This window comes from Misgurnus anguillicaudatus, chromosome 6 (assembly GCF_027580225.2).
Source record: "Misgurnus anguillicaudatus chromosome 6, ASM2758022v2, whole genome shotgun sequence".
Classification (NCBI taxonomy): Eukaryota; Metazoa; Chordata; class Actinopteri; order Cypriniformes; family Cobitidae; genus Misgurnus; species Misgurnus anguillicaudatus.
Window position 1 is genome coordinate 10,015,383 of NC_073342.2, and position 22,516 is coordinate 10,037,898.

A 22,516-nucleotide genomic window follows, 5' to 3' on the forward strand; every position below is an offset into this window, starting at 1 on the left:
TGATTATCAAAAACTAAACAGTAAAACTTTATTGCAATTGTAAGACATTTTAAAATCAATGAATCAGTTTAATCTTTATGATCTGATCTTTGACAGAAAAGATCAATTTAAAAATACACATCTAAAACTCAATGAAGATCTTACGTAGAGGTGCATCACTAAACAGAGAGGCTTACTCTTAATAGCTGTACATTTACAAAAAGTAACCTCTACGATAAAGTTGCTTTGTATAAATATAGTCCATGAATAAGCACCTCTGAGATGCATGAATAACTGAATAGCATTAAATTGAAATGAGACTATTCTGGTTAATGATGATCTTCATCAAAATCACTACAGCAGTGCTTTATAACTGAATCTCAGACCTCCATGTTCTCCTTCTGACAGGGGTGTGAATTCTCCACCTGTGTCTCTGGCGTGGAGAGGTGTTCCAGTTCATATCGGCCGTTCTGATCGGCTGGCCGAACATCAGTGGATGTTTTCTTTTGTTCCAGGATCTGCTGAAGTTGATGGCTGGCATAGTCAGGCTTGCAGGTAAGAGGGCACTGTGGCACCTCTATGCCCAAAATATCTGCCACCATGTAAGGTCTGAGCCAGCCAACCAGCGGAGTGCTACCAGGAGTGTAGTGAGTCTCCTTGTGGTAGAAAAGTAGGCCGTCCACCTTTAAAATAGGAACAGGTCATATATTTTTTAACATATGAAACATTGGTTGACCAACACAAACGACACAGAAGATGTCCACGGTGAAGTTGTATTCATGTGCAAGAGCTTTCTGAATGGACTCTGTTGAACAGGTGATGCTGTTCAGACTGACAAATCGAAACTGCAGAGAGAGAACAAATGCAACCATTAAGACAAAGACGCCTGATTTAATTGTACTGTAGTAACTTTCAGATTCGACAAACTCCTTTCCATTTAAGGTGCCAAAGAATGCATTGAAATAATCTGTTAAATTGTTCTCTGATATCTACATAGAAGGTTTGTGGCTTTATTAAGTGCAAAAATGATCTAGAGACGATTTTACGTGTGCCCAACTGGTTGCAGAAAGTGACAACTGTGATTTTTATGGATCCGGTGTTCTGTAGAAGTCTGTTTTCCCTATATTTCTCTTAAGTGTAATGTTTCTTATGATGTTTTCACCAAGTTACGTTTATTTTTTAAATAAATTAAAAGTTTAAATGGCTTGGCTACTGATATGTGTGCATGTATGTAATGTATATGTATTGCTCTTTATTGGTAAATCAATTATTTTTCCATTATGAATCGCTGAAGTACTTATAAGAGCAATACTATCATGTATTCTGTATAATATCAATTATTAAATATTTCAAATTTTTCTGTTTTCAATTTCTTCCTTATATTTATAGCCTACGTGTTTGATCTAAAACTATTATGTTTTCATACAAATTACTTTGTATAGGCCTGTTTATATATTATTAACACTTTATATCGTGTGTGTGTGTGCTATATGTTTATATATGTATTAGTAAACATCATAATTTAGAACAAACAGGAAGAAGACATAGGCTAGATAGAAGGTAAAAAGAAGTAATAGAAAACGAAAAAAAATATGAAAACTTAAATAAATGGTAATATTATTGATATTATGAACTCATTCAAATCTTTAATCTTTCTAAATAAATTATAAACGCAACGTGATGAAAAGAAACACATAGAGGGAACAGACTTCGACAGAACACCGGATATCTTCTCTAATTATTTTCTATTGTAATTATTTAAAGATTTTCAGATGATTTCATCACTCCAGTCTGTCTGGTTGAGGGCTTTTATTGCAACCATAAACACCTACGTTTATCTTCAAATGGTGTCTTCAACGACGATATACTATAAAAATGAAGTATTTATATTAGGTATAGGCATTCCTATTCTGACACTCAAGAGCACAACAAGACATTTTCTAGTGAGTTATATTGTTCGTTTCACTCGTGTCTTATTCATTTCCACTGTTTTTCTGCCACCACATTGCGCGCGTGACATAACTGTGACGTCGACTCACAAAAGGTCTATATGCCACTGCAGTAGTGATGTCCGGTTCATGAACGAATCGCTCCTTTTCAGTGAACGAGTTGAATCAGTACATCTAATTGGACTGAATCGTTTAAAAAGTTTGTGTCTCGAGACAGCAATGATCCACAAGTTACTCACTTTTGTTTTTGTTTTAAGTTGTTATGAGCTTGATCATGATTTCTGTTAAAAGTTTTTGAATGTGCTTTAGTTGGACAACTAAGTAATAATAAATCAACCATACACAAGTTTACTTGAACATTTTGAATATATTTTAACCTCCTGGATGATAGAATTAGATGTGAATGACGTCATTACGTAAAGTACGTTAAAGGAATAGTCTACTCATTTTCAATATTAAAATATGTTATTACCTTAACTAAGAATTGTTGATACATCCCTCTATCATCTGTGTGCGTGCACGTAAGCGCTGGAGCGCGCTGCGACGCTTCGATAGCATTTAGCTTAGCCCCATTCATTCAATGCTACCATTTAGAGATAAAGTTAGAAGTGACCAAACACATCAACGTTTTTCCTATTTAAGACGAGTAGTTATACGAGCAAGTTTGGTGGAAAAAAAATAAAACGTAGCGCTTTTCTAAGTGGATTTAAAAGAGTAACTATATTTTATGGCGTAATAGCACTTCTGGAAGTACTTCGACTCGGCGCAGTAACACCCTCCCTCTGCCATTATGAGAGTGAGAAGGGGAGCGGACTTTTCAGGCGAGTCGAAGTACTCCCAAAAGTGCTATTACGCCATAAAATATAGTTCCTCTTTTAAATCCGCTTAGAAAAGCGCTACGTTTTATTTTGTAACACCAAACTTGCTCGTATAACTACTCGTCTTAAATAGGAAGAACGTTGATGTGTTTGGTCACTTCTAACTTTATCTCTAAATGGTAGCATTGAATGAATGGGGCTAAGCTAAATGCTATCAAAGCGTCGCAGCGCACTCCAGCGCTTACGTGCACGCACACAGATGATAGAGGGATGTATCAACAATTCTTAGTTAAGGTAATAACATATTTTAATATTGAAAATGAGTAGACTATTCCTTTAAAGAACTGGTGAACCGGTTCTTTAAAACTAACTGTCCAAAAGAACTGATTCACAAAAAAAGAGTCGGACTTCCCATCACTACACTGCAGTAAAGGCTTATTGCACTATTACAGGTAATGATTATTCATTCAGGGAATTGCATCAATTCACATCCTTATTTGCAATGTTTATGTTTTAATGGGGCAGGATAAAGGGTTTATAAAAATTGTTAAGGGTGAGTGTGTCTGCTGCATTCTTTTGTAATGACACAGGTGTAAATAAAGTTTTATGACATTAAGAGCATACACGGTCAACGTTATTTCTCTGAATAATTTGTAGAGTAAAAACAAATTCCACCCCTTTTGATTGCCATGATGTTTTTAAATCAGCCGATATCCGATAGTAGGAAAAATGCTTTTACCTGCTGAAACCGATTATAGGCCGGTATATATATCGGTGCATCCCTAATTATAATCCATGTACTTAGCTTACAGATGCCATTATTTTTCACTTACAGGATTAATCTTGGAAATTTCGGAGAGATCCTCAGCCTCTTCCACTTTAGACTGCAGCCAGTAAAATCTGAACTCTGTCTGTAAAAGAAAAATCTATTATGTGTGTCTGTTTTAACTAAAATTATCCTACATGGTGTAAAATTATATTCTGTGAAAATATAACCTTGATATATTTCCTTTTGACTGAGTAAGTCATGTCAATGATTGAAATCAATAATTAAAATCAAACTTAAATGCTCTTAATCTCATCGTTAGATTATGAGACTTTAGCCTGGACAGGGTCACATATCATTTATATATGTAAATGAACAGAACAAATAACTTTAATCTTAAAAGGAAGCAACACTCACAGAGCAGTCATAGACAGGATGTCCTCTCCAACACATGACGTCCAGGATGTAGTAGGTTCTGTCTATCTCGCTGTAGATGCAGTCTAGAATTGTGTAATCTACATACAAACATACAAAAATGTAAATTGTGTTCTCTAGCGCAATCTAGTGTTAACTCTAAAAGACAGGTGAGAAGCACACCTTTCCCCAATGCCGAATTGTGCCTGTTCCCACCAGGAACAAGAGAGGGGAATCGATTGACACAGTAGCCGCTCTTAGTGTAGGATGACGTGGACCCCTGAGGACAAAACAACATAAACCATGAAGCAGGATTAGACATATCATAAAAAAACAGGTGTTTAGCTCATAAATGTCAAGGAAGTGAGATGCGATCTGTCTTAACCTTGGAGGCAACGACGAGGGATCGCTTCCCAACTGGACAAACTACCATCAGCCAATCAGAGCTCAGATCGGCAGGAACATCCACCATCCACTCTGACAACATCAGCTGCAGAATACAAACGTGATTTAAAGAAACAGTGAATTTCAGTGCTGCTGTGCCTTTAACTGTGGGTTCACACCAAATGCGAGTTCAACGATTAGTAGATTACATACAAAGTCAATGCAAAGACGCGATCAGATGCGTCCTCGCACGGGGCGATGCGAATAACGCGATATAGGCGTCATCTATGCCGCGAAAACACGTGCTATTCGCCTCAAACGCATCTTCGCCCAAGTTGAAAATATTCAATTCAAGCGAAAAATTCGTATGACACAAAGTTAAATCCCGCGAGTAATCTAGAGCGAGTAATGCGATGCCCCACCACGTTTCGTGTGTATGTAGCATAATGCTGTGTTCACACCAGCCACGGTAGAGGCGTCAAGCGCGAGTGATTTCAATGTTAAATCAATGTGAAGACGTGTTGACAGGCGTCTGGAGGTCTCGCGGAGCGAATGAGGCGTTTAGCACGTCAGCGTAGATGCAATTCCGCCTCAATAGCGCGAATTGAGCGTTGCCGTGGAAAAAATGCGCCACGTTAACCAATCAGGAGCTTGCTCTAGTAATGACGTGATTACAGGAAGCGAGCAAAATTCGCAGAATCCCCTCCCATGACACAAATTTCTGCGTGAATGTCTCGATGACTAGTAATTCACGAACGGCTATAAAGCGAGTAAACTGAAAATGTTCAAGCGGCAAACCAGACATGGTAGACGCGAATTTGACGCCTCAAATGCGGCTGGTGTGAACCCATGATAAGACTTCAAGGCTATAGTCATCGAGACATTCACGCGGAAATTCACGACATGGGAGGGGCTTCTGCGACTCCGCTTGCTTCATGTAATCACGTCACTACTAGAGCAAGCTCTTGATTGGTTAACGCTGCATATTTTTTCGCCAAAGTTCTAATTTTTCAACTTGCACGTTTCCCGCAGCAATGCTCAATTCGCGCTAGACGCATGAATGAGGCGGAATCGCGCCTACCAGGCTAAATGCCTCATTCGCGCCACGAGACCTCCAGACGTAGTAGAATGTAGTTTCATTCTTACCTTGAAATGTAACAGTTGCTTTTTTAAAATTAAACCCGAAATATTAAACCTTTATGACGTATGCGGTCGACTAACGCGACTTCCGGAGAACGAACCCGAAAACATGTTCGGGACGTGTCCGGCGGAACTGGCACGAATGGCCACCCTAACCGCAGCTGGTCTGAACGCAGCATTAGACATTACTTAGTCAATGTTAAAGACATAAGACATTATGTAGGATGATAAATAAAATGGCTGAGGGCAAATAAAAAACCTCTTGGCATATGAAGTGTGTTTTAAGCACCTGGTTGGCATAATGTCTTGGTAGCTTTTTCCTCTGCTCAATCTCCATCCCTTCCTCATCCGTGCTTTTATCCAGCTGCTTTTGACTCTTCTTCTCTTCATCCTCCTCATCTTCACTGTCGGCTCCCGTCCAGTCTCCGTCTGCCAGTCGACGCGCATGATTCACATAGTTCAGCCTCTTCCTGCAGAGAAAATCGCTTTAGATCAGTAAACATTTCCAAAGGTTTCCCAAATACCTGCACACTTCTTGATGCATGGATAAACAGTAAAAAGCTTGGGAGGAGGAGATGGTTGTATCATTTTATGCGTATCTCCCAATGAGCATCAGGAACTAAACACTACTAGGTCAGTTTCTCTTGACACAGATGGTAGATTCTGATGTGATAAACCTCTCAACATCCACTATCTGATCCATAGATGATTAAACACATTGAATCATTTCTATAACTTACTCTTTTTGCAGCTCCAGGAATCTCCTGCGTCGTTCGCTCTGCTCTAGGACACTGTATTTGCTCTTGTATTGGGCCAGGCGTGGATGAGGTGCAGATGTGCTGTTTGGTTCTTTGGACACAGCGAAGCTGGAGGACAGAGCCTGCGTCAGAGCCTCCATGGTGGACCTGTGACAACATACGGAACAAGTGAAACACACCAATTTATCCATCGAGACATCACTAACAAGAGGTTTCAAGAACATTATCAAAACCATCATCACCCAAATAACATGCATATTAACGTCGCGTACAGATTTACAAGCTGTAGGCAGAGAACAAACACGTGACCGCACTCCCATCAGAGCTTTACTTACTAAGTAATTAATTCATGATTATTATCGTGATGAAAAAGTGCTAATAAAAGTGCAAAGTGAACAATCAGACGGAAACGCACAACAAACCTGTACAGACGTTCAAACGCTTTCGCGCGCTGACGTCATCGCGCCTCTCCGCGGCCAAACGAACCTCTTCACGGAGTTTCCTCGTTGAGAACTATCAGCCGACCAAAACGTTTCACGGAGTTTCACTGTTGACAAAACACCAGGCTGAGTAAGATGAACTTCACTATGATGCTAAAGGTTTAAGCAATTTGGACTAATAAAAAGCAAAATAATTGGCCGCGAAAACACATACAATCGAATATAAGTATAATTAACAAGAAAGAAAATTGATGATTTGGAAGTGGTCAGCAACTGAAAGTATAATAAAATTACTTTCCTAATTTTACTCTTCGCTATAAATTAAACCACTATGACGATAAAATTTATTCTTTTTCATTATTGAGATAAATCATCCAGACTTACTGTCTGTTTCTCAATCGGAAGGCTGCAGCCTTCGGAGGTCGCATTTGCAGGCTGCCTACGTCATCAAGACTGTCTTATTTCAGAATATTAACAATTTTAAAGTTGACTGTTTTTTTTAGTTAATCGTAAGTTGTTGTAATATGCTTATGACTTGCGAATGTAATGCTCAGTTAACTTAAATAAACCAGACTTGATGACGTATGCAGCCTGCATATGCGACCTTTTTAGGTTGCAGCCTATGATTGCGAAACGGCCATAATAATATAAGCATGGTGCGGCATTGTCACGTGGTACTTGTTACTTTTCTCTGCGCTGTCAGGATAGGCCAATCATTATCTGTTGTGATTAATGGTGAGTATTTTTGAAAAGCTCTGAATCAGCGTTATGATGTGGGTTTATATGATAATGGGACATAATTAGTTGCTAAAAAGTAGATATTAAACTGTTCAATAAAACGTCATACCATTTCAATTTGTCTGAAATGAGGATTCGAGCATCGGAGCCGCCATGCGCGCGCCACCTAGAGTAAAATATTTCGTGTAGTTTTAGTATGCAATAAGATGTTTTGAATGTACTTTTAAGTAAACAATAACAACGATGACTTTTTGATTAACTACATTCTTATGCTGGGAAAAGTTCGTATACAAAAAAACAAAAACAAAAAACGAGTACTCGCATTTACATTTATTTATAGCAGATGCTTTTTTCAAAGCGTCATGTTTTGCCTGGAAGGGAAACCAACGTATTATTTATTTCACAATGTGTTTAAGGACGAAAAAAAGAAATACATCTGTTAACCATAATTGAAGAATATAATTTACCAAAAGCCATAGGCATTTTTCTGTTTTCATTTAAATTTTAATTTCTTGTTTGAACATGATTCTCATGTTTTAATGCAAAGATATTTTAATAACAAACTAACAAAAAAAAAGAAAGTCTTGACAATAATAGAGACACTCATGCAGTTGTTTTTTAGTTGACCGCTGCGCGGTGCTAGAAACGAGTTTTTAACCCCTCACTAAACTCAGCGACTCTCATTGTTTGGTCGTCACGTCATGGAAAGAGTTACTGCGTTTCTGCTGAAAGTAAAGAAATACTTTACGAAAAACTCTTTAAGTACCTGTTAAGTCTCATCTCGAAGGAAACCGTGTGAACAGACAGCCGCACGAACCGGATTTGTGGATTATAAAGACGCTTTAAATGTAGTTTTTATCCTTTTGTTGGCTGATGCGTTCATTCCTCATCCCTGTCTGTCTGGGACGCAATGTTGGGATAATGTTTTCATCTGGAGTTTAGTTCAGCCGGACTGCAACCAGCTGCGTGTGGTAGTGTTTATTATTATTATAAAAAATATTTTTTAAAGATTTGTACACAATGAAGGATGCATAAAAGTGCTCGAGAAGGATAATAAAACAGCGAACTGCATGTGTTTGCCGGTGTCTCGATTCTGCTGGACGGGATTTATGGATTTATGGGTTCATTTTTGCGGCTGAACATTCTGAGTTTGCGGTATAATGAAACGTCATAAATTTCGGGAAATTGGAGAGTAACAATTTAACAGCGCTTTGCAACATGTAACACTTTGTCTTGGAGTTACAAATGTAGCAGATGAGATCATAACTGGAGATTGTTTGTTTTCCTCAAAGCATAGTTTTGTTAAAGTGCCATGAAAGCATTATTCACTAAACCACATACACAGCTGATATAAGATCCAAATATCAATGAGGCTACTAACAGCCCTGTTGTTTATCTGTTAACTTTGTAAATTTTTGTGTATCAGGCTTGGTAAAGTTACAAGAATGTCCGTGCGAGCCAAAGCCCTCTACACTTTCCAAAGCGAAAACAAGGAAGAGATCAGCATACAGGAGAACGAAGAGCTGGTGATCTTCGACGAGAACTCGGTGGACGGCTGGTTACAAGGAGAAAACAGCAAAGGGGAGCGTGGACTGTTCCCTGCCTCCTATGTGGACATCATCCGGAGTCGCTCCGGATCCAACCTAACTGACCATTCCTTAAGCTCGCCCGGAAGTTCGCCCGGCAAAGATCAGTCGTACATCCACTCGCAGTCCACGACCCTGCCGAGCGACGACGACGACGATTGGGACGACTGGGATGACAGCTCGACCGTGGTTGACGATGAAGATCCTCGGAGAGGAGTGGGCGCCAATGGGCATTCCCACCAAAGGGGGTATTCCAACCCGAACGTCCACTACAGGTCAAAGCCGCACATGGAACGTCAGGACAGCATGTCCAGTAATAGAAAGGGCAGCATGGTGGGGAGAAACCTGAACCGATTCTCCAGCTTTGTGCGGTCGGGTGTGGAGGCCTTCATACTCGGTGATGTCCCAATGATGGCCAAGATTGCAGAGTCTTACACTATAGAGATGGGTCCACGGGGGCCGCAATGGAAGGAGAGCCCTCAGCCTTTCTCTTGTTCCATTGAAGACCCCACGAAACAGACGAAGTTTAAGGGCATTAAGACTTACATCTCATACCGCGTGACTCCCAGTCATACTACCAGGCCGGTATATCGGCGATACAAGCACTTTGACTGGCTTTACAACAGACTACTGCACAAATTCACGGTGATCTCCGTGCCCCATCTCCCGGAGAAACAGGCCACGGGTCGGTTCGAGGAAGATTTCATTGAGAAGAGAAAAAGGAGGCTTATCCTATGGATGGACCACATGACCAGCCACCCCGTCCTGTCTCAGTACGAAGGTTTCGAGCACTTCCTCATGTGTGCGGACGACAAACAGTGGAAGCTCGGGAAGAGGAGAGCGGAGAAGGACGAGATGGTCGGCGCTCATTTCATGCTCACCTTTCAGATTCCCAACGAGCATCAGGACCTTCAGGACGTCGAGGAACGCATCGACTCCTTCAAGTCGTTCGCCAAAAAGATGGACGACAGCGTGCTGCAGCTCACGAACGTCGCTTCGGAGCTGGTACGAAAACATCTGGGAGGTTTCCGCAAGGAGTTCCAGAGGCTCGGGAACGCCTTTCAGTCCATCAGCCAGTCGTTTCAGCTGGACCCGCCGTACAGCTCGGACGCCCTGAGCAATGCCATCACGCACACCGGACGCACCTACGAGAACATCGGGGAGATGTTCGCAGAGCAGCCCAAATATGACCTGTTTCAAATGCTGGATAAACTATCGCTGTATCAGGGTCTGCTGTCCAACTTCCCTGACATCATCCACCTGCAAAAAGGTAAAATGACCTCAATGTTTTCAGGGTGGTGTTTGATCAAAATAATTTTGATTTTACTGCTGGTTTTTAAATTCACAGGGTTCTTATAGCTCAGTTGCATTAGCAATGCAAGGGTCATGGGTTTGAACCTCAAGAGAAACGCACACAAGCTGCTCAAATATATAGCTGTTGATAAAAGTGTCTGCAAAATGCATAAATGTAAGGTCATGCAATGTAAAGCCAAAATGCACAGCAGGTGACACAGTGACATTATGCATGTACTAGGCCAGTGGTTCCCAAACTGTTTTAGCATGCGGCCCCCCTTGTGTACTGTGCATTCCCTCGCGCCCCCCAAAGAAAATTTGTGACAAAAACTGTTCTAAAACTCAACATTTTAATAAAAAAACATTAAATTATACAAAAAAGTAGTGGTTTAATTACACAGAATTCACGATAAATGAATGTATTTCATAAAATGTCATAAAACTGGGGCCCCCCTGGCACCATCTCGCGGCCCCCAGTTTGAAAACCACTGTACTAGGCGACCAATCACACATGTTGTTAATGAGAACTGGGGTTAGTTAGTAGGCCTCAGTTTTGCTTTAGCAGCCACAGATGGTGTCTGGTAACCCTTAATGTCGGCACACATAGACATATCACAGCGGATAAGTGATGCATTTGGATCGAATTGAGTTAAGAGAAAGAAATTAATGGTCGCAGTCTGTATTACAGGAAGTGAAGGAAGCTGTGCGATTCATCAACACACTCCAAGATATTAAAGTTCAATGGGTTATTGGCTCGGATAGACTTCCGCTTTCTTTCTAAAGTCTCGGAGGAATGTCAGAGTGATGTTAGGAATCTCTCGCTCCAGATAGATCAGACTTAACATACGCTGACATCCTGACACGCTGTTACACGCCAACACTGACAATACCAGACAAATGTTTGAACACGCCTCGGTTTATCTTCTTTAATCTTTTAGCATATGCATAAATGTTTAGGATTACTTTTGTAGACAATGACATACATGTACATATTAAGACTGTGAACATTTTTTAAGGTTTAAGAAAATGTTGAATTGGACTAGAAGGGAAACCATTTCAGAGTACTTGAAACATCCCAGCATGCAAATGTTGATTGAAGTTAGTTATGAGAATGACTAGTAGGGTGATTGTCACGAAACCATTGAAACAACACGGCACTTATGATTTTAGATATAAAATGTGTAATATTAAAAAGCTGATGCGTTAAAAAATATTAAAAATCAGAATTAACACAGTACTGTGTTCTACCTCAGGCTAGTATATGTATTCTCATTACCGAAATTATTAACCTCATTTCCGAAACCTATGTATCATTACCGCAACAGATGCTTATTAAATGTTAATTTTATTAATAGAAGCATAATACTTTGATTTTAAATGCATGTGCAAAAATAAATAAATATTATTTCAGAATTTCAATTTACTGTGCATGCCTATTAATAATCCAGTTTTAAAAATGTGAAAATATATTAGCTTTTCTAACAGTGTTGATGTTTTATGACTGTTGCAGTAATGAGATTTTTTAGGACTTATGTTACAAAAAGTGTTAAATAATAAGTAAAAGTTTTAAAACTCCCCTAATCTCCAGATTTTTTCTAATGTCTGGTGGGAAAAAAGTAAGTTTAAGCAATTTTTACATTTTCATGCTCAACATTTTTAAAACCAAGTTTTCGTGAGAATCACCCACATAACCCACATGTTGTGCCTTGATACTAAATCCATGTTGCTAACTTCTGCCACCGAATCAAACCCCCTAATCCTTTGAGTCACACAACTTTTCTTCAAAACCCGCCCTCCAATGGCATGTCACCAATCCTGAAAAGTCATCAACAGGTAGCGGATATTTCTGATTGGCTAAAAGGGCCATTTTTTTTTGCGGTGCATAGCCAAGTGCTGTTGGACAGATGTCATTTTTCAGTTTTAGTTAAATATGTCAATAGAGTTTTTTTAGTATGATATTCACCTTTAATGAAGCCTTCGTGTCTAAAAACAAAACAAATAAACAATCAGCCGATGTCTGATAGTGGGGGAAAAAATGCTTGAAATTAGGGATGCACTATATATTGGCCGATAACTGCTTATTTTTAATATTATCGGTTATCGGTCTGATAGCAAAATTAGGCAGATAAATGAAAGCTGATAAATGATGGATTATTTTGGTTTGTTGAACCACTTCACTTGCTCATTGCTGGCCATGTGGAGTTTTGATTGGTGCTTTCTGTGACATAGCACGAAGATGACACGTGTTGCGGGCTTAAGAAGAGTAGGGGAGAGTGGGGTAAAGTGAGACATCGGGTAAAGTGAGACACCCCCTGTATCTAGGCAACAGAACACATTTGTGGTCCTGTGACCATTATGTTTTTAAAATTTCCCCTTGGCCATGAAGGAAAGGACCTCATGCTGCTGTGGTTAGCATGTTTTTTTTCACAAAAATATATTTTTTGCTTGTAAAAGTAAATTTTCTTGCTGTCAACTTAATCAACTGTTGTGCCTAAGCAAATTGATTCAGGTAGAAAAACTTATATCACACATGTTTATGAACTACCAACATATAAAACCTTGTGATGATGCTAGCTGAAGATTAGTCTGAATTTCCAAGAGAGAGAGTTTTTTTTCTAAAAGGTGGCTGTGGGGTAAAGTGAGACAAATGCTGTGGGGTAAAGTGAGACACGAGGCACAAGTTCGGTTTAGTCTAAAACATATTTTAATGTAATATTACATTACATATGTTTTGTTTTTAATGTTATAAACATTGCAGAAAAACCATTATGCCTAGTCAATACACCAGGAAGACATTCTGGGGAAAAAACACCCCTTGAGGTCAAGGAAGGAAAGAAGTCTCTAATGCTACGTATACACACCAAACGCGAGGCATCATGGTACTGTATATTCACACCAGACACAAGTTCAACAATTTGCGCAAGTAGATTACATAAAAAGTCAATGCAAAGACGCGATCAGACACGTCCTCGCGTGTGGCGATGCGAATGACGTGACATGGGTGGCGCGTTCCCCACGAAAACACGCGCTATTCGCCTCAAACGCGGCCTCGCCCAGCTTGAAAACACTCAACCCGAGCGAAAAATTCGCACGACACAATGCCAAATCCCGCGAGTAATCCAGAGCGAGCAACGCGATGCCCTGCATTTGGTGTGTACGTAGCATTACTCACTCTAGATTTCTCGCGGGATTTAGCATCGTGTCATGCTAATTTTTCCCTCGAGATAAATATTTCAACTTGGGCGAAGACATGTTTGAGGCGAATAGCGCGTGTTTTCACAGCAAATGCTCCGCTCATATGGCGTCATTCCCATCGCCCCAGGCGAGGATGCGTCTGATCGTGTCTTTGCATTAACTTTGAATGTAATCTACTTGCACAAATCGCCGAACTCATGTCTGGTGTGAACCCACAGTAAGAGCAGCTGCAAGGGATAGAAATATTGATAGATGGTTCTAATTGTCTTTTGCGCTGACCCCCAGACACTAGCTGGCTCTAAGGGTCCTTTGTTCTGACCCCCAGACTGCGTTCTAATCTAACTGGTTCTATATGTCATTTGAATGTTAATTAAAACATTTTGAATTGTCAGAGCCAATGGTGTAGTGGGCAGTGCTCCGACATGTGGTGCTTTCACACTTTCTGTGACCCGAGTTCGATTCACGGCTTGTGGTCATTTGCCGATCCAATACCCTTCTCTCCTCCCTGTACTTTCCTGTTCTCTCCGAAACTCACTGTGAAATAAAGCCAAAAACTGGCCAAAAAAATATAACTTTTGAATTATATTATGTTGTATTTGATTTTGGTTCAGAGTTACTGTACTTTCAAGTGTTTAGAAAAATAACGTTCTTAATTGACCAATCCCCTTGATTCTGTTACTAGTCCAACATTAGTTCTGGAATGTGTGGTTGTCAAGCTAGCTGTCAGGATTTTATCTGTTACAATATGTGCTGTTATGGTAGTTTCAGAGTGGAAAAAGTAAGTGGATCAGTTTACCCCGAGCTGCTTCACTTTACCCCCTTGATTTTCCTGGTCTGTCTCAGTTTACCCCTAAGCTGGGGTAAAGTGAGACACAAGACCACTTTTTTTAAAACAATTATATTTTCACTGCTCTTCGTCCTGAATACATTTAAGTAATTTCCATAGCTAGGAAACATCCTAAATTAATGGGAAATGTGTAAATTTGACTGATATATCATTTTAGCTCGCTTAGAGGGGAGCAAATGTAAAAAATGTCTCACTTTATCCCACTCTCCCCTATGCTAGTCTAGCGCAAAGACAAGATGTCTGCGGTCTGCGAGTTTTTCATTGTGAAAATAATATGAATATTTATCGGCCTATAGATATCGGTTATCGGCCCCCAAATTTAAAGAGTTATCGGTATCGACCAAAATCTCCATATCGGTGCATCCCTACTTGAAATGACTAAATGTTATACCGATTATAGGCTGATATATTGGTTCATCCCTTATCAATATGGATAAAGTGGGATATTACTTATGTATTCTTTAAAGGATTGTGGACAGAACAGCAGAAAGGTTTTAAATGTGTATTTACATATGCGTGTTGTTTCAGCACGAGTTGTCCAAAGGCGTGATCGTGAACGTCACATGACAGACTAATAGTTCCCAATCCCAAAGTAGGAGTGACCGCGGCAAAGTATCACCATTGTGCTCTTACGGGTACTTAATGTTGTATTATTCTGTAGATAAAACAGATTTAACCACCTTAAGCAAATATTTGGTGTCGTTTTTTCTTTCTAATGTGTGCGGACTGGACGTAAATATCACTGCTCAAGTTTCACATACACACCCTATAACGGTTGTAACATGATTGCTGTTCGTCATCGCACACAATGGACTTTGGTGTACAATGGATAAAAGTTGCTAATAGTGACTAATGCACACAGAAAGCTTTAACTAATGTTAGATTTTACAGATGTTATTTCAACGTTGATTAAGCGTTGATTCCTGATATATGGAATGAATGTTGATTTAGCTAATAAATAATGTAGGGTGGGACTTGATTTATTGTAATTTGAGTGATGCATGTTAAGCTGTGATGATATTTGCTATCACTGTGTGTGTTCGTGGTAGTGCATTATGTTAGCAGCGCAAAGGTCATGAGAGTTCGGTTTCCAAGTTACACATATACTAATAAAAAAAGGATAGCTTCAATGCACTACAAGTGGCTTTTGAGTGCATAAATGCAAATGTGTCCCTGTTTGTGTTTTTGTAGAGCAACGAGGGTCAGTAGTGTCTGTAGAGCATCCGTAGTGCGATCTGAGATCAGACTCCATTATGCTTGAAATGCAATCGTCTGTTTCTCTCGTGAGCTACACGACGGCTCAGTGAAAGATCAAAGAGAGGCAATGAAAAGAGGAAAGCGGCACATGACCCAGAGAAATAATAACAGCTCTCTCGTACGGCGTTTGTGTGTCCGAGCCAGCGAGCTGAAATGAGATCCAGAGTGGATCAGCAGGACTCTTGACCTGACATCCAAAGATTTAAAGATAAATATTTTGCTTTTCTAGAAACAGTTGGGTATTTGGATGTGAACTCTTTTTTTTGTCTGGATCGATTGTTATTTAGAAATACATTGAAAATGCAGTTCATACAGTGTGTTTATGTCATAGATTGAAATGTCAGGATTAGGGCCGCACAATATATCGTTTAAAGCTCCCGTTCTGTCTGTGATTTTGAAGCTTTGATTGTGTTTACAGTGCGCAATATAACATGTGTTCATGTTTCACGTGTAAAAAAACGCGGTATTTTTCACACAATTTACTTATCTGTATAGCGCTGTTTTCACTGTCCTCAAAACAGGCTGACGTCTTCCTTGTTATGTGAAGTCCCTCCTTCAGAAATACGTATCGAGTTCTGATTGTGTAGTTTGTTTAGTGTGCTGTGATTCGATAGCAGCTTAGCTTAGCAGAGCCGTTTGAGCCAAAGCTGGTGACTGACGTATTCCTGTGGGCGGAGTTTGGTCATTAAAGCAGGAAATAGAGGGCTGTAGTCCAAACCTGCCGTTCGTTGTAGGCTTTTAAAGAGGAATTCTATTGAAGAAAATATATCGCCTGGCAGTGAACTTCGAGCTTTATCATTTTACAGGTATTATTTATGCTATTATAGCAACATTACACACTAACTAGGGTTTAAAAAGTGGTATCAGGAAGAACGTGACCTTTAAACTGTGCTGGGGGTAAAGCATTACAAGTAATGTGCATTACGTAATAATATTACTTTTCTGAAGTAACGAGTAAAGTAACGCATTACTTTTTAAAGGGATATTCCACTTTTTTAAAAAATATGCAAATTTTTAGCTCCCCTAAAGTTAAACATTTGATTTTTACTGTTTTGGAATCCATTCAGCTAATCTTCGGGTCTGACGCTAGCACTTTTAGCATAGCTTAGCACAATCCATTGAATCTGATTAGACCATTAGCATTGCGTTAAAAACAACCAAAGGGTTTTGATATTTTTCCTGTTTAAAACTTGACCCTTCTGTAGTTACATCGTGTACTAAGACCGACGGAAAATTAAAAGCTGCGATTTTCTAGGCAGATATGGCGTAACAGTCAGTGACTTTGGTTACTTTCGATAGCAGGGGACTATTTTCGGGCAGTGCGTAATATCACTACGCCTGCTGCAGCCATGTTACGGCAGTAAAGTACTTGATTATTACGCCGGAATGAGAGTATAGTTCCTAGCCATATCTGCCTTTTAATTTTCCGTCGGTCTTAGTACACGATGGAACTACAGAAGAGTCAAGTTTTATATAGGAATAGTATTGAACCTCTTTGGGTATTTTTTGTGCGATGCTATTGGTCTAATCAGATTCAATGGATTGTGCTAAGCTATGCTAAAAGTGGTAGCGCCAGATCCGGAGATTTGCTGAATGGATTCCTAAACGGTAAGAATTAAATGTTTAACTTTAGGGGAGCTGGAAAATGAGCATATTTTCAAAAAAAGTGGAATGTCCCTTTAAATGTACACATTAATATTTGAGTTACAATGCAAGTTACTTTTTTAGTTTAATTAATTTGATAAAAAATATGTACTGAATTAAACTTAACGTCGTCACATTATGCACTCTATGCGTACACGCCTTTGTGGGAAAGTTTGTGTCAGAAACTGAGATGGCAGCTCGACATTTTTTTCTGATGAAATATGCAATTTCTGAATGCAAAACTTTTCAGTCATAAAAACACCTTCAAGGCCTGAAAGAGATCAAGCATCAACCAAGAAGAAGTAAAGCAAAAGTAACTAATAAGCAACAGAAGGATTACTTTCCATATTATAAAGTAACTAAGTAACGCAATTTTGGGGAGTACTATTGTAATGCATTACTTTCAAACATAACTTTTCCCAACATTGCATTTTAGCATCAACATCGCAATACTCACATCTGCAATAGTCACGTTGCAGAACATGCAGAGCATTTATTAAAAAAATTTGGATGCCTTTGCCAGTGTTATATTATATGACTATTTTAAACGCCAAAAAATTACAGATATAGAAATGCACGTCAGAAGTTAATTAATCTTAAATAGAGCTGTGTTATCTGGTTAAGTCATCCAGCAGGAATCATACCGCAATACATACCGCAGGCGGCTAAATATCGCAACTTGAGTTCCACCCAAAACTGTCCAAGTGTGGTCTGGTTTAAAATAAATGCGGATGTTTTTATGGTGCTTAACATGTGTAGGGGATTAGACAGTTGGGAGAATGTGAATAAAAATGCTTATGAAATCTGTAGTATTAGTAGTTAGTAGCAAAATTAGTAGCAAAATCTTATGTGACCCTGCACCACACAACCAGTCATAAGGGTCAGTTTTATGAAATTGAGATTAAGTCATCTATAGGCTGCATGAATAAGCTTTCCATTGATGTATGGTTTGCTAGGATAGGACAATATTTGGTCGAGATACAACTGTTTACAAATCTGGAATTTAGGGGGTAAAAAAAATCTAAATATTAAGAAGAAATTTGACTTTAAAGTTGTCCAAGCAACACATATTACTAATGATAAATACAGTTTTTATATATTTACAGTAGGAAATGTACAAAATATTTTCATGGAACATAATTTTTACTTAATATCCTATTGATTTTTAGCAATACAATGCATTTTTAGCTATTCCTGCAAATATATTCATGGGACTTATGGCTGCTTTGTGGTCCAGGTTCACATAATATTAAGAAAATATTGTCAAGTTCAAGTTATTGGATCTTGAATATAAAACATTGGCAAACTTGATGTGTAAAAACGAGGTTAGTTCAGATTGCATGAAGTACCTCCAGGAAAATATTCATGATTTGACATTCAAAATACATTTTACTTTAACAAATTTGCTTGAAATGTGCAAGAAAAATATGTATCACATTTATTTGTAATTACACCACTTGCACAATTTTAGTATGAATTCTTTTATGTCATATTTGTTTTTATCGCCCCTGATGCATAACATCTTGTCCTGCTTTATCTCTTGGCTATTAAGAGGAAAGAGTTTAAAACCGCAGGCGTTCCCGTTCCTGGACTCTGCGTGCACAGCAGTAGTCATGAACTCATCTGAAGGGTGTGTTGGTTTACTTTTATTGCCAGCTCTTTGAGTAATACACACGCACAAAGACAACAGCGCAGTTGTTTGGTGGGTTTTGGATTGATTGTTGTTGATTTTCGCTTTGGAATAACATGTCGGGGCAGGACCTTAAATTCTTCTTCGTGTCTGATCTGCTCGCATGAGGTGGGTTTTACTTCACGCACGTGTTTTAAAGTTACAGGTATGTCATAGTTTTTTTTTTTTTAAACCCATTTGACTTATTCTTCTTTTGAACACTAAATACTGGACCAATTATTTATATAATGAAAGTGAATGAATTCTGAGACTTTCAAGCATGCCGGTTTTAATTTTTTCCTCACACATCAGATGACTGCAAGAGACTTGTGTTATAATGCACATTTATATTGAAAGACTTTATAGTAGTTTCATGTCGATTATCTGTCATTTTAGAGCTTGATAGTTCTATTCACTTTCATCAAAAAAAGAAAAAAATTCAAACTTTTTATTAGAAATTTTATAGAAGAAGGAAAGTCATATTGATTTAGAACGTTATAAATCAAAAGAGTAAGTAATGAGCTGAAATGCTGTTGTGTAAAAGATGGACAACCAGATACACATTCAGATTCCGCAAAAGCAATTTAAACATTTATGCCACAAACCAAGTGGCATTGCAAGTAAACAATACTAAATGTGTTCTCCCCACTAACCTCATTTTCCTAAGCTGTTTTTGCCATTACTTTAAACCAGCTGGTCTCAATGTGAATTTTAGTGCGTGTATGAAGTCTGTTTCCCTTAAGTTCACACATGTGTTTTAACAGAGGAACCACACTCTCAGAAGTAAAGGTACAAAAGCTGTTACTGGCACCCTAACTTTTAAAAAAGTTCCTAATATGTATGATTTGGGCATGTACGATTTATATATACATCCGTACGTGTGTGTGTGTGTGTGTGTGTGTGTACGTACATATGTATGTACATACGTTATTTATGTACGTACGTATGTATGTATGTATGAATGTAGATATGTACTGTATGTACGTATGTATGTTATTTATGTACGTATGTACAGTATGCATGCATGCATGTATGTATGTATGTATGTATGTATGTACGTACTGTATGCATCTACATACAGTATGTACTATGTATGTTTGTATGTTTGTATGTTTATATGTTTATATGTTTGTATGTACGTATGTACGTATGTATGTATGTATGTATGCATGTATGTACATATATACTGTATGTATGTATGTTATTTATGTACACATGTACGTATGTTATTTATGTACTGTACTGTATGTATGTAAGTATGTATGTATGTACAGTATGTATGTATGTACATATTACCTGGTATGTATGTATGTATGTATGTATGTATGTATGTATGTATGTATGTATGTATGTATGTATGGGCTATTTATGTATGTATGTATGTATGTATGGGCTATTTATGTATGTATGTATGTATGTATGTATGTATGGGCTATTTATGTATGTATGTATGTATGTATGTATGTACATATGGCCTGTATGTATGTATGTACATATGGCCTGTATGTATGTACGTATGTATGTACATATGGCCTGTATGTATGTACGTATTGAAGGATTTTGTGTATATTTCTTTATGCGTAATCTATGTCTGATGTGTTACGTTGCAACTGTGCCCTGATGTTACCAACTTTATTATTAGTCAGATTCATTACAACTGTGACCTGATGTTATCAACTATCCAAATGGCCCATACAGTTACCCCTCAGGTCATTATTAGGTCACATTCTCGTAGGTTCTCCGGGGGTGTGATTGTCACCTCAGAGATCAAAGTCTCCATGGGGTGCCATTGTATTGTTTGTGTAAGATGTATAAAGGTCTGCTCACGCAGGCAGATCTTTGGGTTAAGAATGTAGAAGGTTGACACGACAACATCGCTCCTGAAGAACAATGCTACATAAGAACCTTCATTAAATCTCTTTTCCCCACATGCACTTGGTCCTGCTTATTATTTTACGTATTAGATACATTCTAATACGTTGGCGAGCCATGAAAGACTGAGCAGCCAAATTCAAGAAAATCTAACAGTATGTATGTACATATGGCCTGTATGTATGTACGTATGTATGTACATATGGCCTGTATGTATGTACGTATGTATGTACATATGGCCTGTATGTATGCATGCATATATGTATGTATGTATGTACGTAGGTACTGTACACATCTACATACAGTATGTACGTACAGTATGTATGTATGTATGTACATACGTACATATGTATGTATGTGGATATGTACTGAATGTATGTACGTATGTACGTACGTATGTACAGTATGTATGTACGTAGATATGTACTGTATGTACGTACGTTATTTATGTACGTATGTACAGAATGTATGTATGTTTGTATGTACAGTATGTTTGTATGTATAGTACGTATGTACAGTACGTATGTACGTACAGTACGTATGTACGTACAGTACGTATGTACGTACAGTACGTACGTACGTACAGTACGTATGTACGTACAGTACGTACGTACGTACGTATGTATGTACGTATGTTATTTATGTATGCATGTACGTTATGTATAGACGTATGCATGTACAGTATGTATGCCTGTCTGTCTGTCTGTATGCATGTGCTGTATGAATGTATGCATGTATGTACATTATGTATAGATGTATGTATGTACAGGATGTCTGTCTGTCTGTCTCTATGTATGTATGTGCTGTATGAATGTATGCATGCATGTATGTACATTATGTATAGACGTATGCATGTACTGTATGCATGTATGTATGTATGTATGTATGTATAGTATAGAATGTATGTACAGTGTGTATGTCTGTCTGGCTGTATGTATATATATATGTCTGTCTGTATGTATGCATGCATGCATGCATGTATGTCACCTTCAGTAACAGTTTACAAACACTCTTGTGTAAATTCATCTATGTTTCAGTTATGTAATAGTAATTCTGAGATCTTTTTACACCTGTCTGCTAATACACCAGATGTGATTGATAAATGAGGAGTATAGAGAGGTGTTTGTTCTGGAAGTTGCATTAACCTTTGACTGTAGTATGGAGGAAGCTTTTATTACTATAGTCATTAAATACCAACCACTACTAAACATAATGCTGTGCTACATGAAAAAGCTTTGCTTTGCTTTGTCTGCTGTTATGGGTAGCCGCCATTTATGGCAGAGATGATGCTATTTATATCCATAGCAAATAAGTGTTATCCTTATTATTATGTGATCTGATGTATGCCACTGCTCCATGATTCTGTACATGTATTAAACAGCATCTATTAGATTTATGTCCCTGTAAAGTATTTTGTTTAAGTGGACCCAAATAACAAATTGTTAAAATGTGTGTGTATGTATGTATAAATCGTACATACCCAAATCATACATATTAGGATGCATAATAACACAGATATATTTGGCATATATTGTATATTTCGTACCAATATGTACCTTTTGAGGCACTAAAATGCAATCTTTAGATACAAAGCAAGGTGTACTTTTGGAAAGGGTACCACCCCAGTGACAGCTTTTGTACAATTTCGTATTTTTTAAGAGTGCACAGGTGTTGTTCATCACATAAAGCTCCGAAGTAATTTTTCAGCTTAGTTTTGAAAACTTTGCAATTATTATAATAAATTAAATTGCAAGATGGTTTCAGTTT

General features: G+C 38.4%; 2 protein-coding genes across 7 annotated transcripts in view; one reads left to right on the top strand and one right to left on the bottom strand.

Moving 5' to 3' along the window:
* Positions 1-8,171, bottom strand: snupn (snurportin 1). 4 transcript variants are annotated; one of them, XM_055193449.2, is made up of 10 exons: positions 8,153-8,171; positions 6,631-6,755; positions 6,191-6,355; positions 5,740-5,920; positions 4,312-4,416; positions 4,110-4,206; positions 3,930-4,027; positions 3,580-3,657; positions 744-824; positions 1-662 (listed from the first exon to the last, which is right to left on the bottom strand). In XM_055193449.2, exons 3-10 carry the CDS (start codon positions 6,346-6,348, stop codon positions 360-362), a joined length of 1,101 nt encoding a protein of 366 aa, XP_055049424.2. In that variant the 5' UTR covers positions 6,349-6,355; positions 6,631-6,755; positions 8,153-8,171; the 3' UTR covers positions 1-359. The 4 variants fall into 4 exon arrangements, with proteins under 4 accessions (XP_055049424.2, XP_055049427.2, XP_055049426.2 ...); XM_055193452.2 differs by having other exon boundaries at positions 6,624-6,755; positions 8,153-8,167; XM_055193451.2 differs by lacking the exon at positions 8,153-8,171 and having other exon boundaries at positions 6,544-6,643.
* The window catches only part of snx33 (sorting nexin 33), a 24,345-nt gene continuing 8,231 nt past the window's right edge, over positions 6,403-22,516 (top strand). Inside the window, exons 1-2 of one of the 3 annotated variants that reach the window (XM_055193446.2) lie at positions 6,403-6,419; positions 8,813-10,242. In XM_055193446.2, the coding sequence (XP_055049421.1) occupies positions 8,832-10,242 (1,411 nt within the window). In that variant the 5' untranslated portion in view covers positions 6,403-6,419; positions 8,813-8,831. Of the gene's footprint in view, positions 6,420-8,217; positions 8,542-8,812; positions 10,243-22,516 lie in introns of those variants that run through there. The other 2 variants (XM_055193447.2, XM_055193448.2) reach the window with 2 other exon arrangements.